Source organism: Leuciscus leuciscus (genome assembly GCF_965113295.1).
Source record: "Leuciscus leuciscus genome assembly, chromosome: 8".
Lineage (NCBI taxonomy): Eukaryota > Metazoa > Chordata > Actinopteri > Cypriniformes > Leuciscidae > Leuciscus > Leuciscus leuciscus.
In genome coordinates, this window is record NC_138732.1 from 6,586,858 (window position 1) to 6,604,922 (window position 18,065).

Below are 18,065 nucleotides of genomic sequence, written 5' to 3' on the forward strand. Positions count from 1 at the left end.
TTTAAACACTGCATTAGGGGTGAAGAGACACTGGAACTGGTCAAAGACAGACAGTGTAAAGTTTACACACTCCATTAGGGGTGAAGAGATGATTTCCATTGTGTGAAGAGTGAATTGTGTATGAAATGTTCTATTTAAATAAACTTGCCTTGCCACACCTATAGACTGAATATGACATGCACATGACGTCACCATTTTCACAAATTTATGTTTTTGAACGTTGTTGTGTAAATGAATGGCCACAATGCATAAAAAGTTTTCCGTTTTAAGTTGAAAACAGTGTCGTGTAAACGCCAACGTATACTCACCCTCATATTGTGCCAAATGCGTATGCTGGTATTTTTCTGAGAATTTCTGAAAAATCTTCATGCAGCTTCATAGTGACCATGTCTGTAAAGCTCAAAAAAATAATAATAATAAAAAAAAAAATAACAGCATATGCATTTAGAACATCATGTAAGTGGGTTCAATTAGACAGAATTTTCATTTTTGGATGTAACTTTCCTTTAAATAATAATAATATCATTAAAAGCTGGTTGACAGATCAGTTGTAACACCTAACAAAAAAACAACAAAAAAACAAAAAAAAATTACAATATTCAAACATTCTGTTCAGAACATCCCATCTGAGAACATGAACCACTGGGGCATGTTTCATATGGGATGTATGAGAGAGAGTGAGAGAGAATGAAAGAGAACAAGAGCTATACATTCTGTGTGTGGAAAGCTCTTTTCCATGCCAGGAAGTTTACATTTCACCTCTTTTTTATTGCTCAAACAGTTTATGCATAACGAAGATGCAACCATCATTCAATACAATCAAAGCAATGTGAAAATTAAAGCAGAGCTCCAAACGATATTATATCACACAGAAAATAGATTTAATACGACAGCATGTCAAATAATACTCAGAAATAAATTAATATGTATATATTTCAATAAATATATAGTTAAATAAATATTTAGAAACATATTGACACTTTGATATGAACTCTTAAACTTTAGAAAAGTATATTTTTATAATGAATAAATTAACAATAATAAATAGTGCTAAATAATTATAACAACAATGAATACCATTCCCGAACAATTGTATCATTTTCTATAGAGCCAATGAGGCTGCAGCATGCTTAAATGAACATCATCTTTCCCTTAGAAATAACTGAAAACTGACAAAAAAATAAATAAAAATCAAATAAGAAACTCTGCAATGCTTTTTTTTTTGTGTGTGTGTGTGTATAAAACTGTACAAACAGTCAACATAAAACATTACATACAAGTGTACAACAACACCAATATGGACAAATATTCCTTACATATATACAAAAAAATAATAATTGTTGTCAACTCTGTGACAGGCATTTTGGATTTGCAGAATTCAGTCAGTGACATTTCTACGGTTTTACTGCATCATATTTAGTACGTTAACTTTTAGGAATATTCAGCTTCATTTTGGAGGGTAAACAATTGTAGTAAACATGCAATAGTTGAAGCACTTCGGTCTTTTGGTCCAAAAATAACTTTGTTTGTAAGAGTTCAATAAGAGGAATGCACAGTGGCAAAATGAGGAAATTACTGAACATGAAATCATCATGTTTATATCTATGCGTTCACCAATTTCCTTAGATCCAGCACGAAAGATGAAGTGTGCCATTTCTACATCAGCGTCACCAATCAGATTGTTTCCAAACACTCCCTCAGCCTGCCATTGGTTGAAATACAAATAGCCCCGCCCACGGCAAGCTACTTAAAGGGGTCATCGGATGCAAAATTCACTTGGTGTTTGCACATAAATGTGTCTTTTCAGTGTGTGGACACAGCCACCATACAATGAAAAAAATTCCATTAACTTTTTTTTTAATCCTCAAAAAGCCTAAACACTCTCAATAATTAAGCAGTTTGGATTTTCTGAGCAATATGATGTTATATTGCTCATGCTCTGCCCACGACCGCTGATGGACTGTCCCGTATTAGCATATTTCCGCCCTCAGCCATTTGTTTACTGTCTGCCAAGGCAGGGACACGCCCCACAGAAAAGGGGTGGGGTGATTAGTTGCTCATTATCTTTTAAAGAGACATGCACCAAAACGGGTCGCTGTGAACAGAGCTGTTTTTGAGGAGGTAAAAAGGTGTTGTTTTACACAACAATTGAGGAATTTTAACCAAAGTATGTTACAAACTTTGCATGAAGACCCTAAAGAATCATACCAACTTGTGGAAAAAGGCCATCCGATGATCCCTTTGAAGATCTGAAAGTGTCACAAAGCCACAGTGTTCACACTCGTTAAGAAGGCAACCTATAATTATATAGGTTATAAACAAAGTTGTATAATTGTGTCTGCACATTAAACCTGGACAAGGAGAAAGTACTTAAACTTTAGTGAAAAATATGACACACTTCACCTTTGAAGAAAGAGTGTGAGGAAAGCTCAACCTGCTGTTATTTATTACCATAGACTGTAAAAAAAAGAAAAGAAAAGATGGACGACTGGTCTCCAGTTCCTTCCATTGAAGAAAAATGAAGCCAAAATATCCCAGATAAGGTCATTGCCAATTATGCAATTCGAAGCCTGCGCAGTAGTGATCCTGAGGTGGAGGCGAGGCATCAAGGTCCCGCACACACTCCCGCTCCCACAGACTCAATCACAAGCACAGCTGTCAATCATGACGTTACACCCCCATTTGTAGCATCAAATAACTAACTAAAACCAAACTTTCTGAAAAAACGAATACTTGAACATACATCAGCATGATAAGAAATGAAAGCTTTAGCTTAAGTTCTGCCAGGAAGACTCAGCGCGTCATGTATTACCTCACTTCTAACCAATCATGTGCTAACACTCGCAGTATAAAAGATTGGTACTTACATTTGTCTGAGTTCGCAGATGCTGACGCTGCCAATTACCTCCATCCTCCCCAACCACCACCAAGATGGTACCTTCTCCTTCATCCTCCCCACCACCACCAGGATGGTCCCTTCCTTTACCTCCAGGGGGTCGTCTGCGCCCCTGCCTTCGTCTTCAGGCAGGATATGCAGCTTCCGCTACCCTCGCATTGCGCGCTAAGGACGGGGCCTACGCCAAAGAACTTTATAAATGTATGCTTGCTGGGCTGTTAATAAACATGCGCTTGTTATATCAATTTATCTCCCGAGTCTTTCTGGTAGAACTACCAAAAAATGACAGAAACCATCTTTGAAAAAAACAAAAATTTAAATGGAGGTGGATTTTTTTAGTTTGGCTCGAGTCCCATTCGATAACATGAAGAGGGACCTATACTGTAGCCAGCCACCAGAACAAAACAAAATATAAACAAAACAAAAGTTCATTTTTTAACAATCATGAAGCACCAAATCTAGTTGCATTAAAAGCCATTTGGACTGAAAATGGACCCCATTTACTTTCTTAAGAGTTATTCCCAATCTTTCACTAAAATATAAAAATTTGCTTGACTCTGAAACAAATCTCCTTGTTGGCTAAAACCTTGCTTTTAACAATGCAATAAATTCCTGATGGGTAAAATCAAATCCAAGCTTCCATTTTGTTGTTGTTGAGTAGTTTTACTCATAAATAGGGCATAATATGGGATGCAATTGCAGACTCTTGACTTGAAAGTTCAGGTTGCATGAGCTTCCCACACCACCCTGAATTATGCTGCTGCATTAGAGACCTTTATAAAGGGATATAGAATCAAAAAATTACAGTAAACGGATTGAAAACCATGTTGACATCATCCAAAATACTGTTAATAGAACATTCCTGGTTTAACAGAAGAAAATAAAATCACATACGGTAAAGATACAGCAATGTGTGTAAACGGTTTTTTTTGTGTATGGGCCCAGCACAAAATATCAGACCATAAGCACTAACGTGCATGGTCTTATAGATAAAAAAGGCTAGTCAAAAACAAGCACCATCACGAAAAATCATAACATTTACACCAAATAAATAAATAAATAAATAAATGGTAGCACTTTATTTTGATTGTTCCCTTAAGACATTGTTAACTACAAGTAATGTTGCACCTACATGTCAACTGACTTAGAATGTAGATTGTCAACAGTGGACTATCAAAATAAAGTGAAACCAAATAAATAAATAAATAAATCACTATAATTTGCTAATCTATATCACAGAGAGAGGTCCAAAGTCAGATTCTCACAGAGCAAAACACGTCAAACCAAACGTAACATCATTTTCACTACGTACATATGTACAAAGGCAAATGTCATTTCAAAAGCACTGCTGAAAAAGCTGTAGAAAAGAGCGGCGAGAGATAGAGAGAGATAGAAAGGCATCTTGCAACAATCCACGACACGTCTGTCTGGAGCAGATGGGAAAGAGCGTCGGAGCGTGATTATATTCAGAGTCCCTGGGTGGTATTGGCCTAGTCTTTGGTCCTGCTTAGTGGAACCCGTCGCAGCCCTGGACGCCGTCTAATAAGAGGGCACCATGTCTTTGATCACGGGTTCTCTGTTCAAATACGTCGCCCAGTAAACCAGGTTGAATGTCCCGAAGAGAACTGGGAACATGATACGGGATATGCGGTCGATTTTACTCACGCTGTTGAAGGTTTTCTTCGCCTCGGCTGGTTTTCCGTCGGCTTTGATCTTTCCCGGTTCGGCTATGTTCCCCTTGGCGATGGTGGGGAGGACCGTGTCCTTGGTGATGTTGGGGGCGTAGTTCGCCACAGCGACGGCGTAGGCGTTGTTCTTCTTGATGACTGAAGCTTTCTCCTTTTTCTGTGGGAAATTGAATATCTTTGTCATTACTTTGGAATATGCTTGTCAGTCCTGTTTGGAGAGCTAATTGTAATTCTGGTTGGATAGTTTGGTTATGAAAGCGAGTAAGAACAATATATATATATATTTTTTTGTGCTAAAAAATTACAAAGCATCTAACAAAATTACTAAAACTTATTCTAAAATTAAAATAAAAAATGTCTAGTTCAGTCATGAAACTCTAGAGGTTGCAGACTGATATGTCCTCTAAATGCAATCTGCAAACAATCACTTCATTACTGCATGGTAGAAGCTGTCTATGATCATGCAGCCAATGAGATTGCTTACTCAACTTTTAAACAGTCTGGTTGATTGTTTGCTGTAAGCTAGTCCTGCAGAGCGCTATCAGAGTTCCTCTGAACCCCTCCACCTCCCCAGCTCCACCTGCCTAGATCTGCTATGGGATTTATACATGTCTATTCATGCAGCAGCATATTCAATTACATGCTAAAACTATTCCAAGAGTTGTCATGATTGAACTGGAAAAATGAAATAAAGGCACAGCTGTGACTCAACTTCCAATGCCAAATCAATTTATACAGATAGTTAACATAAGATGATTGGCCAGTGTCCACGCTGACAGTATTCCATCTGCTCCAATCTCCAGGACAATTTGAGCCTCAAATACGGATGTCAATCCCAAACATTGTGGGAATGCAGCCTTTGTGTGTTATACATCATCCACTTGCCGGATAAAACCGCATAGTTGTAAAACATGAGTGGTATTATGATGCGTTGATGGGACAGCTGGAGGTGTCGAGGATGAGCAGGCTCATGATGAAGAACAGGGAGGAAGATTCATGATTCAATAAGTTCTTGTCATAACAGCAGTGGAAAAATTCCGCTGTGCCGGCACCGCTTGAACACAGAAAAATAACAAGATCCCACACATGACAAACACTCATTAATAACAACTTTCTCTCTCCGTTGGCATGCCCACACACACCAACATCAAGAGACACATGCAATTCACACATATGGACCTGAATAATATAGTTAAAAATGATATGTGTGTATGTACATATTGTCGCTGTAAAATATCTCCATATTTTATCATTTCATTTTTTTTTGTAAATCATTACTATTGGTCACCCTTTACGTATGTCTGTGAGTTTTGCAAATATTTAACCAATGAAAAGTATTAAAAAGAGCTTGTGACTAAACCTCGTAACTCCACCCGACGGCGATGACACACACACACACACACACACACACACACACACACACACACACACACACACACACACACACACACACACACACACACACACACACACACACACACACACACACACACACACACACACACACACACACACACACACATATATATATATACACACATCACCTTATAGACCACTTTTCACAATACAATCAATTTATTTTTCTCACCAAGCATCCTGTTTCAAATGGAAAGTAAAATGGGTTGTCAATGCCATGTCATGTTGACTTTAAAGGGAAAGTCCAGCTCTGAGTGATACAAGATGAGTCAGCAGTGAAACAGCACTGACTCGCGCAGGTGTTTTGATGGTGAATGCGCCGAGCGTTCAGTCTGCTTCTCCGGCTGGGTTCTCGGCACATGCCCGCAGGCCCTGCTCTCATTCCGGGTGTTTCAAAAGGCCACAGACCTCCACCTCCCCCTCACCCCGAGAGCTGATGAATGCGCCTCGGGAAGCAGCGCTGCGGTAATTAAAGAGAGTGACAGGAACTATAGTAATGCATCAGTATAAACGCAGGATGGTTACTAAGAGAGGCCGTTTGCTACACTGTCAGCTCAAACACCACTGAAATTCAGAAGAAGATAAAGAGCAAACCAGGACCGAAACAATGTATGGTCACTGGAAATTAGTTTAACTACTTGCTACTCCTTAGAAGTCACTTGGAGGTCTTGAATCAAATCAGTGAAGATCTCCTAAAGGTTCTGAGCAGCAGGTCAGAGTGTAATACGAGGTTTGATAGCATCTACAATCAGCCTGAATACATGCCATTTTTAGCTGTGCATGTTAATAATGAACACTGACAACGTGAGCATATGCTGTCAAACAGCCCTCAGTGAAACAAATGAAATGACAATTTAAAATCCCACAGAGCCTATTTCATGCTTAAATAATTTTTTTAGTTTTTTTTTTTAGAAAATGTATGTGAACATTTATAAACAAAATAAATAATTTTAAACAAATTAAAATAAACAAATGTTTTCTGTGCCACTAGGAAATGAATCTCACACAATCTAAGAAGAAAATCACAAATCACCCCAAAATCAAAGATAAAAATGTTTATGTGTATGTATATATACATACACTATGCACACAACATATATATATGCACACAATATATATATATATATATATATATATATATATATATATATATATTTTTTTTTTTTTTCATTCAGAAAATTAAGCCTATTTTTTGTTCAAAAAACTATTTTTTGCATGTCAACATTTTATTCACAATTATGCCATGAAATATTAAAAACAAGTCTGTTGGCACTGCAGTAATGAGAGTGAGATTGATTTGCATATTATGGCAATGTGAATAAGGCTTCACCTTTTTTAATGAAACAAATTTGTTTTTCTTCCTTTTGCTTTTCGGAGTGAAAACATGACTTGGACATTATCTTGACAGGTTACGTAAGATTCACTGTAGTTGCACCCTATCTATTAGATTGATTAGGTCTATTTCTGGTGCATCAAGACTCCGAAAAACTTTAAACCAAGAAATGTAGGTCTACTTTTCTGTGACTGTGACAGAGGAAGACAGTGCTAAAATCTGCATAAACATACCAATTCTACAGGCTGTCATTTCTGATTGGCTGACTGACCTTTAGTGGGAAGAATGTGATTTGTGGAGAAGATTCGAAGGCTCATGAATAAGCAATGATCTTGTGCTACTGAGTCTGACTAGAGAAGGAAGAGACCCTTATGAAACCGATATTAATCAATCTCAGATAATGAGAATAAGACTCCAGAATTGATGGTGTGGATGTCTGTCAGAGAGACAGGGTGACGGTAAATTTCAGGGTTGACCTCACTGGATTACAATAATTCTTTGCAGAGTACTAAAATCTCAATAGTCATTAAAATCATTTGACTGGAAAATAGCATATAATGCAGTTTTGCTTGGGCTTAATTTGAACTGACTGTGCTGTCATAAGGCTTGTCTGCAAATAAATGTCTCTGGTATATTCTGGTATATACATTTTGGATCGTCTTTTCATCATTAATGGTTCATACTGTAAATGAGATTTAAAAAAACTTTTGAAACCATATCTGCACCATGAATCATATCTAGACTTTCCTCTGTAATAAATCAGCCCATATTGTTTGTATGAATAATCTCTAACTGATCTTTTTTTCTTTTCTTTTTTTCTTTTTCTTTTAAATGCCATGCCAGCTTCTATGGCTGTTCATGGTGAAAGCCAGGTTAAGTTATTCAAAAATAAAAATAAAGATGTTTAAGATAAATTTTTTTTTTCTAAAAACCTTAAGATTAAATTTGGATTTACTTGGTTAAAAAATATCAACGGAACAAAAGATGTTCAACAAAAGGGTAGAAGTATTATAGTCCAGCAAAATATGTTTAATGGACAGTGGATTCTGACAAAATTAACACTTTGGTTAATTTTCTCTTGATAGTAAAAACTGATGTGTGAGTCTCGAGTGTCCTATTCGGCACCGTGTGTAAATTATTGAATCCCAGCGATTATTACAAGGGAATATATGTTTTGTCCCATTATCAAGATTTATCTCACGTAATTTGTTGTTTAAAGGGGAACTTGGCAACTCTAGCCGTTTCTTCGCTGATTTTCACTTTTGTTGTCGCATGTTTTCTCAGCGAGCTCCCCCTACAGCTGTGGGGTGTATATTTCACAACACTGTCGTAAAAAACTCCCCTCCTCCCCCTTTCTACCGCTACTCATGTGCATTTGTTATTATCGGAGCCGGCCAACTTTATCGTTTGGAGCTGTGTCTACCGAGGAGGGTAATACATCATACACAATATCATAGAACATTGACATGTACATTTTGTATTGTGTTATCAGCCATAAGCCGTAACAGGGGGTGGGCGGATTAAGCTAATGTGGAAGGGTGAGTAAGTCCCCTCCCATGTATTTAGAGTGACAGCCTATCAACACCCGATTCCTGTCTATTAAAGACTGTGTTTATGCTAGAGTTCTCAACGGGCCTGAAAATTACAACCCGATCCGACACGGCCCGTGGCTTTTAAAGCCCGGACCCGATGTAACCCGACACATCAACATGAATTATCTGCCCGAACCCGGCCCGCGGCGGAAATTTTTTTTCTCATACACGTATTATCATGACCAGCAGACGCGAATTCAAATCAACCTTTAATGTTCACGCCTTTTAACAATACACACAACTGAAACAATAAAATTTAAATATATAAATAGGCTGTAGTAGCGACGGTGAATTCACCTGCGGCAAGTTTACTTTCCACCAACTCCATCTTCTTCTCCAGGCTAAAGGCGTGTACGCAGCGGCGTCAGGTCTGCCCCCGCCCCTCTCCATGATGCACGTTGCACGCAGCAGCCAGACTTTCTTTACGGTGAACAGCAGCGATGATTAGTAAATGTTGTTGTTTTTTTTACTGAGCGGAAAAGATTAAGCCTGAGGTCCGACCCGACCCGAGTCATTTGCTTATATTTCCGACCCGACCCGTTGAGAACTACTGTTTATGCCACCTGGTCATGTGTCATTGTTAGCTCCGCCCCTTGGTGTGCAGGCTGTTATTTTCCCCCAGGTAGGTTATAGTTAAATATTTATTAATGTGGACTTGTGCTGTTTGCGGTAACCTGTGTGCTCTTCATTCCAGTTGGTTTGTTTCCATATGTTCCATTCATATGCGTAAGCTACTGTGAGCAATCGTATGCCTATGTGGTTCCGTGATGATCACCTGGTACGTAAAGTTATTCTTTTAATTAAATATTTTACTCAATTGAGCTAACCAGCTGATGTCTGATAGCCTGGGAATACCCAGACTACTTCCGGCGAATTTTAATTCTCTCTCCAGGATAGTCTGGAGAAGAGCCCATTCAAACTCATTTCTGTGCCGCCGAAATCGCGGCACCAATCAGAAACGTTTGGGGAGGGATTTACATGATGACGACAGCGCAGCGACGCTGAAGGAGATTTCATTACAAAGATGGATGCCGCCGTGGAACATCACTCGTTCGAATCATAGACAGTATATAAACGAATCAGTTATCGCGTCTGTTTTGAGCGATTTAAACTTACCGTTTTCGTTAAAACCGGAGCAAAGAACAACACTCGAAGCATACGTCATCTCCTTCATCGATCTGATTGGTTTTATGACTATCCAATTGCGGCCAGAGGAATTTGAGCTACGTCGGTTGGTGACGCCCCTTTGGAAATGATTTGTCTACATAGCTTCCCCAGAGCCTATACTCAGTTTCAACTGAGAAGGGTCTGGTTTTAACCAGGCTAGATGTCTGATGTTTTTAGCAGGATATTTGATTCCTTTGAGGCTGCTCTGTCTAATGTGGGCGTTGGGCTGATCGTTTTCTGCATAAAGGCCATTTAGACGGCGCTGCTGTTTTGCTGCTGTTTCGTTGTGTGTTTTGCTGTATGTTTTCCACGCTAAAACCATTTGATCCGTTTACTGCTGCATGTGCCTGAGTTGTGCACGTGGGCTTGCTCTTCAGGCATATTACTATCGGCTGTGCGTGTGATAATTAGCTTTTTCCCCCTTTTCTTTACTTTGTCTTTTATTTCAGTTTGATGTTGGCTATTTTGTAATTCATTTAGTTGCAACCTTGTTGCTTTGTGATTTATTCTTTTGTCTACAAGTCAGTGCTCATTTGTGGTGAGTGTTTTGCATCACCAACAACTCAGAATTCTGTTATTATTATTTGGTTTTAGTATCATTTGTTCAGTGTATTCATTGTCTTTTTGTGTTTATTGTAGGCTGACGGACCCGGGTTGGGAGGCTAGCTTTTCTTGCCTTCTGGTGGTGGTATTTCAAGCACTGAGTGTGGTTTGCCGCTTATAACCGCTTGCACCTCACTGGGCGTGTTTGTGTGTGTGTGTGTGTGTGTGTGTGTGTGTGTGTGTGTGTGTGTGTGTGTGTGTGTGTGTGCACGTGTGTTTTCTGGATAAGACACCTAGCTAGCCTACCTCGCTGCGGCTAAGCCTCAGCCACCTTAGAATTGAATTTTCTTTATTTTGTGTGTGTTGACGTACGGTGCTGTACTATTCATTTGAATGACATTCTGCCTTGCAGTAACCTGAGAGTTTTATCTATTCATCTGAATTTAATAAACTCTTTTTGTACTGATATCCACGTCTCTTTGCCCTCCATGGTAACGAACCTGTGTGCCCTATTTCCATTGGGTAGTTATTTCCCCTTTCTCTGAAAAGAGGTGGCGTACTCAGCTTGTCATATTAAATTACCACTGTAAGATTTGGTATTTGTCAACTATTCACCCCCACCGCCACGCTACACTAGCAAACATTACCGCTTATTCTTATCTTATCTTCCTCTCTCTCACCTCCTCCGCCGAGAACCGTCTCTTTGGTCTTTTCGCTGGAACATCTGAAGAATGATCCATCATCGCTTGTTCTTATAGCTAGCCGGCGTGGCTAATCGGTATTGAGGGGGGCGTGTGTGTTAATGTTGAATTTGCTGTAAAGCAGTTCGTGTTTCTCGCTCGTTCTCGCTTCTCACAAGACTTCCTATTTACAACTTACCGGGATGTTAGTCCCCATGTTGCAAGGTTGGTTTTCCACCTGGAAACGCCGGGGGGAGTGGGGAATGTCACCATTCTCACCAAATGATTTCTAAACGGTTTTATTAGGTTGAAATAGTTGCCAAGTTCCCCTTTAAGCACTGATCTTATTCCGATTGCCAGTTATTTTTGGTGTATGCATTTAATGTTGGTCTCAGATCTGTGAAAGGTATTTTACTGGAGCAAGCAGACGTTATCTACAGAACATTACCAGAGACTCCTGTGTGGCCAGCACAGCAGAAAATTATATTAAAATTGATGACAATTTGATTAAAATCTGCAATGTTTATCTGTGATCGGTTTTTATAGATTCCAACGCTTCAAGACATGATTTTGAACCAGTTACACAAAAATCCTGTTGCGAAAATATCTCGATGAACTTCATTGCCAATAAATAGAGCATTTGTCTCTGCAGTGAAAACTAAACTTCAGTCAGGGATGCGTATATCATGATGTAGTCGATTCGTTGCAAAAGCTACTGCCACTTGATTTCCAGATTAAGATCCATCTGTGTATATTGGGGTATGTTGTGGGAACATTGCTCTCATGTCTAAAAATTGCTGGTGATAATCATTCAGATGAGTTGTAGATTTTTGGTTTCTTGTAAAATCCAGGCTTTTTGAGATGGAGATGGATGAATTCTGCAAAAATGTGTCTGTTTCAAAATGTTTAAATCCACTTTCAGATTCTCCAGATGGGTTTACATGCGTAGACCAAATGGACGGATCTAATAGGCTGGATTTTCATTATTTGTTTTAAGTTTGATTGCATATTTTAAATCCAACTTTATTCGTCTGATTTTCCAAGGACTGTTCACTGGCTTCTCCTTATGGACTTTGGATTGATATTCTATAAACTCCCAAAGCCAATCATATGCCTTGGTGGTGTAGAGTATCCAAAAGTCATATAAATGATTTCCTGGCCATAAACTATACTTTCATAGTGAAGCTTTGAGCAAATCAAAGTTCTGTACAAATTCTTCTGAGTTTAACTGTCTGCTCCCCACATGGTTTAGGATAAAACCTTTAAAACGTTAATGGCTTTAAAACATTTCTTTTTAAGTAATTTAATGTGAGGAATAAAAGACAGATTCCTGTCAAAGGTGATCCCAAGAAACCTGGTCAACATTAATGGGGACTCCATCCATAAACAACTCTGGTTCATTGTACAATGAATGAACAAAGCTGACAGAAATGCATGAAGACGGTTTTTGTTTGTGAGAACTTGAAACCATTCTGCTTTGACTAAGATTGTATTTTGTTAATCTTCTTTCCTTGTGTATTGCAATGATTACTGCCCCACATAAAGCTATATGGCTATTAAAATCTCCCATTAGAATAAAGAGAGATGGGAGCTGAGCGACAAGGTTATCCAAGTCCATGTGTGTCAAATTTAAATCAGGAGGAATGTAAATAGAACGGACTATAATGGTTTTCTGCAGCATCAGTCACCTGTAGATTGCTGATAATATTTATATGACTATGAATCACCTCATTTCTTATTAAAATGGCTGTACCACCGGAAGCCCACTTGTAATTAGGGCAGAATAGTCACATTTTTAAAAGAGAAAGCCCAATCAAATGGTAATTGTATCTCCTGAAGACATACAAAAAGAGGATTAATAACTGCAGTTAAACGCAGCAACTCAGTAAAATTACTCCTCACACCACGACAGTTTCATTGGATGATAACATTTTCCATTACCTATTAGGAAGAATAGGAACCATCCTGATTCTACCTTTAGGAGATGGGCTTCTACTATGGTGTTCACCCTCTTTCATTTCCACATCTTTAATTTGTCTCGTCTTTCAAGTTTCATCTTTCAGAGCTTGTCGTTCTGTTCTTTTTATTTGCCTTTCGGTTCTCAGTTGTCGAACTCTGACTGAGATGAATGCCATTTGAAAGAGTTTCGCTCTGAATTCCTGTATTAATCATCCTTGAGAAAAGATTAGTTTAAGATTAGATATAGTTCTAAACAGTTTGAGGTTTCTCTTTATGCATCCATGTGATACCTGTCTGGCAATCTATTGTTCACACAGCTTTATTTTGACAGCAGAAGCAAATGTTTAAACAGGTGCAGCGGCCACCATTTTCTTTGATTCAGGATAACCGATCCTCTTTGTATATCAGATTCTGAACTTCTGTTTTTCCTATTCTTTGATTACATGGAAAACTGTTTTGATGCAGCTTAATGATCACCTGTGCAATTACAAAAATAAGATGTTTTTTTTTTTTCACAACTCTCCATGTCATGGCCTTCCTCAACAAAATTACAACAGATGTGTTTGTTGTTGCAGCCATTAGAACTGTGTTTGTACTTTCGGAAATTGAAGTAATGGAAGCCAGAGCAAACCACATTTCTCAGAGACCAAGATCTCTTCCTCCGCAGACAAGGGACTCACAGTGTTTCTTATAACAGTATTGGGATAACAAGGATCTATGGCCATGTTTACACCTGGTATTAAGATAAGTGGACGACACAGCAGGTTAGGGTTAGAGTTAAATACAGGTGTAAACGGGGTCTAAAACGTTTGAGCTTGTCCACTTTCAACCACTTCCAGTGGTAGTTGAAAACGCATTTGCCCGGATTGATTTCATACTATAGACTCTCATGTGGTCGAATGTGTTCGAACAGCCACAAAATACGCCTACTCTCCGCCTACTGACCTAACCAGTGAACATTATGGGAAGAGCTCTAGCCAGACGGGATATAAACTGTCGGATGAAGACCCAAGTTTGGTTTGAAGACGAAAAATTTACCAAACACAATGTTCTCTCACCATTCCTGATTTCTAACACACACTCACAGCGTTCGGCTGGTCTTACGGCTATCAGAGCAGAAACTAAAGCTGCTGCTTTACGTGTGTTTTTCCATCGTCTCCAGTCGCGTTCATATCTAAATTGCGTGAGCTTATTTTGTACATTAAATCGGAAGATCTGAAAAGCCCATACATGTAGCCCATACATAGACCCTTTCCTTGAAAAATCAGGACAGAAGTGTGTAAAAAGGAATGTGTCTCCCTCGTCTACTTGTGACCTGATCCACCGAAACACATCTTAATACCTTGTGTAAACAGGGCCTATTATATTTACATTTAGTCATTTAGCAGATGCTTTTGTCCAAAGCAACTTACAAACTTACGAGTCATCGTGAAGAGGCAAAAACAACGCAAGAAGTGCTCAAAATACGAAGTTCAGGCATTGTTCAGAGTAGCATAAGCCCGATAAGGGAGGAATAAAGGAAAAGGAACGAATTTAAATTTTTTTATGAGGTTAAGTGCTCACGGAAGAGATGGGTTTTCAGCTGTCTTTTGAATGTTGTCAGGGATTCTGCATTCCGGATGAGGGTGGGGAGAGCATTCCACCAGCATGGAACCGTGAATGAGAATGTTCTGGAAAGTGATTTTGTGGCTCTCTGTGATGGAACCACGAGACGTCACTCGTTGACCGATCGTAGGCTTCTGGTAGGGATGTAGACTCGTAGGCTATTAGCCAAGAAGCTATTAGCTAGAAGCCGTAGACTATTATACTCTATTATACTCTCATATGACTGAAATATGCAGTGGTCCATGATAAAATCATTATGGATTATTCTATGGTTATCTCATTCTGACCTGCAGCAGAAATGCAGAGAGCCTCATGCATCATAGACTATCAGCATGGCTTTACAGTCAGGACATCAGTGAACATCAGTTCTTGTTCAGCATTTAAAATGAACGCCTATATATTTTACAGAGGGAAACCGTAATGAGACGCATCGCTTTTTCTAAGGTGCACTAAACAGATGGAGAAACATTGGATGTATACAACAACAACACATAAAATGTTAAAAGAAAATAATAGATGATTTCATATAATCATTTAAGATGGATTTAACAAGAAATGTTTGAGTTAATATGTTGAGCACATGTGAGATCATTATGGCCTGAGAAACAGGAAATTTCAGTAAAAGTCTCTGCTTAACCCTGTATGATATATGAAATAACTGTCAGCTTTCCCCATTTATATTAAATTTTTTTATTCATAGACCCAAACAAAGCAGAAATATGCAATTTTGTGCAGTTACTTCCAGGCTTGAATTTCCTGTCAGTAACTTAATTTGTCACCTGAGACGTCACATTACTCAAAACTTGAACGCACTGTCACCAAGTTAATCAATCCGATCCATACGCCGCCCCACCCGAACAACACAAAGCATGCTGGGAGATGATTAATGATCATTACCTTGTCATTGACCACGCTCTTGCCATCCCAAGCCCAGCCGCGCTTGGTGAAGTAGTTGACGGTAGCAAACTCTATCAGGGCGGAGAAGACAAAGGCGTAACACACGGCGATGAACCAGTCCATGGCTGTGGCGTAGGCGACTTTCGGCAGGGAGTTACGAGCGCTGATACTCAAAGTGGTCATAGTCAGTACAGTGGTCACACCTGAGAAGAATATAAACAATAACAATGCAATGCAAATTACTATAATAAACCAATGCAATGCTCAATTCAAACTTAGAACTTCTTGAAGTTAGACTTTCAACTTAAACTCATGCTGAAATACAACTCAAAAGTTTTTGCCAAGATGCAGTTGTATGGCATCTCACAAACGTGGCAGAAATCTATTCCAACATTAAATGAAAAATAAAAACGGTTTAGCAACGGTTTTGACAAACGTAGACACACACACACAAAAAATTTGTATTGCGTAGCATTATTTATGGAACAAAACATAAAACACTTAACAACTGTATTTAAAAATAAATTAAATTCAAAATAAAAAGTTATAAATAAAAAGTTATAAATAAATATTTTTGAACAAACTTCAACTGGTCAAAATTGTTCCCAAAAACACATCTTCCATTGGTTGGGCAATATAGATAAATAAATAAAACAAATTAAAGAGTGACAAATAAATAAATAAATAAATACAATAATAAATAAATTAATAGATAGATAAAACAAATGATCAAAACAGCTCCCAAAAACATCTTCCATTGGTTGGACAATACTGATAAATAAATAAAACAATAAGTAAATAAAACAATGAATCCATATATAAAGTAATGAATAAAAACTGTTCAGAATTGTAATATATATATATATATATATATATATATATATATATATATATAAATATAATATATATATATATATATATATATATATATATATACACATATATATATATACATACTGTACATTCTCCTTTGTTTGGTTGAACAATACTGATAAAAATAAATAAAAACTGGTCAGAATTGTTCCAAAAAGCATCTTTCATTGGTTAGACAGTATTGTCTAACCAATGAAAGATGCTTTTTGGAACAATTCTGACCAGTTTTTATTTATTTATTTATTTTTATCAGTTGGATGGATGGATGGATGGATGGATGGATGGATGTCATGGAACATAACGTCTCGGTTACATATGGTAACCCTCGTTCCCTGAGGGAGGGAACGGAGACGTACGTCGTGGTGAACGACGAATAGGAATCTCGCTAGAGAGGCCAATCTACTTCGAGTGAAACTAAAACAAGCCAATACACATTGGCGTGCAATCATTTGCATCAGCTGCGCAGCCTCGCAGCGCGGGTATTTAACGAGCAGCTGGTGTGATTGCACTTCAGTTTTTTGCTGAGGAGCCAAGCCTGAAAAGCTGGTCGCCCCGGCGGGTAGCAGCAGATGTGGCGACGGGACGTACGTCTCCGTTCCCTCCCTCAGGGAACGAGGGTTACCATATGTAACCGAGACGTTCCCTATCGTCCGGTCACTACGACGTACGTCGTGGTGAACGACGAATAGGAATCCCTAGCAAAGCGCCACAGCTGCTGCACCCCATCCAGCGCCCCGTGTAAGCCTCCTCACCTTCTTGCCTGGAAGGACGATAGGAGAGGGCTTACACCGAGAGTATCCGTCACTGTTGTTCCGTTATAACCCATACAGTGAGATTATTGGATAACACTGGGAAAGCGTGCCCGATCTGAGGGAGGGGAACGCTGCGGGAGCCACATTCTTAAGGAGAGTTATGTGGGAATAGACATATGGACTAACCCGAGGGTTGTACTGCATATGAGTAATGGGTGACTTAGCCCAAGGGAAAGACACGGGCTTCCATTAGGAGCAGCCGTGGAGAATATACACATATGGGATCCCCGTAGGGTCACACATATGGGACCCAGCCTAGACCCGGTTCTCAAGGATTCAGCGGACAAGGCCTGGCACCGGACACTCCGCCATGTCCGGGCCGAGGGTGTTTGGAGGACTCAACAGGTTTTGACTCTGGAGTAATAAGGTGCACAGTAGGATGCAGCAAGCCGACAGAGCCGGTACTCACCGTGCTTCTACCCGTTTAGGGTGAGAACACGGGAGGACACGGGCTCTACACGTAGGCTATAGAATCTAGCGAACGTGTTAGGTGTCGCCCAGCCCGCAGCTCTACAGATATCTGTTAGCGAGGAGCCACGTGCCAGCGCCCAGGAGGATGCAACGCCTCTCGTGGAGTGTGCATGCAACCTGAGCGGACAGGGCA

General features: G+C 39.2%; 1 protein-coding gene across 10 annotated transcripts in view; it reads right to left on the bottom strand.

Annotated features, from left to right (window-relative positions):
• Window positions 1–1,229: 1,229 nt before the first annotated feature.
• The window catches only part of gabra2b (gamma-aminobutyric acid type A receptor subunit alpha2b), a 99,426-nt gene continuing 82,590 nt past the window's right edge, over window positions 1,230–18,065 (bottom strand). For all 10 annotated transcript variants that reach the window (XM_082177055.1, XM_082177058.1, XM_082177056.1 and 7 more), the window contains 2 exons: window positions 15,777–15,979; window positions 1,230–4,741 (listed from right to left, as the gene is read on the bottom strand). In XM_082177055.1, the coding sequence (XP_082033181.1) occupies window positions 4,436–4,741; window positions 15,777–15,979 (509 nt within the window). In that variant the 3' untranslated portion in view covers window positions 1,230–4,435. The remainder of the gene's footprint in view (window positions 4,742–15,776; window positions 15,980–18,065) is intronic.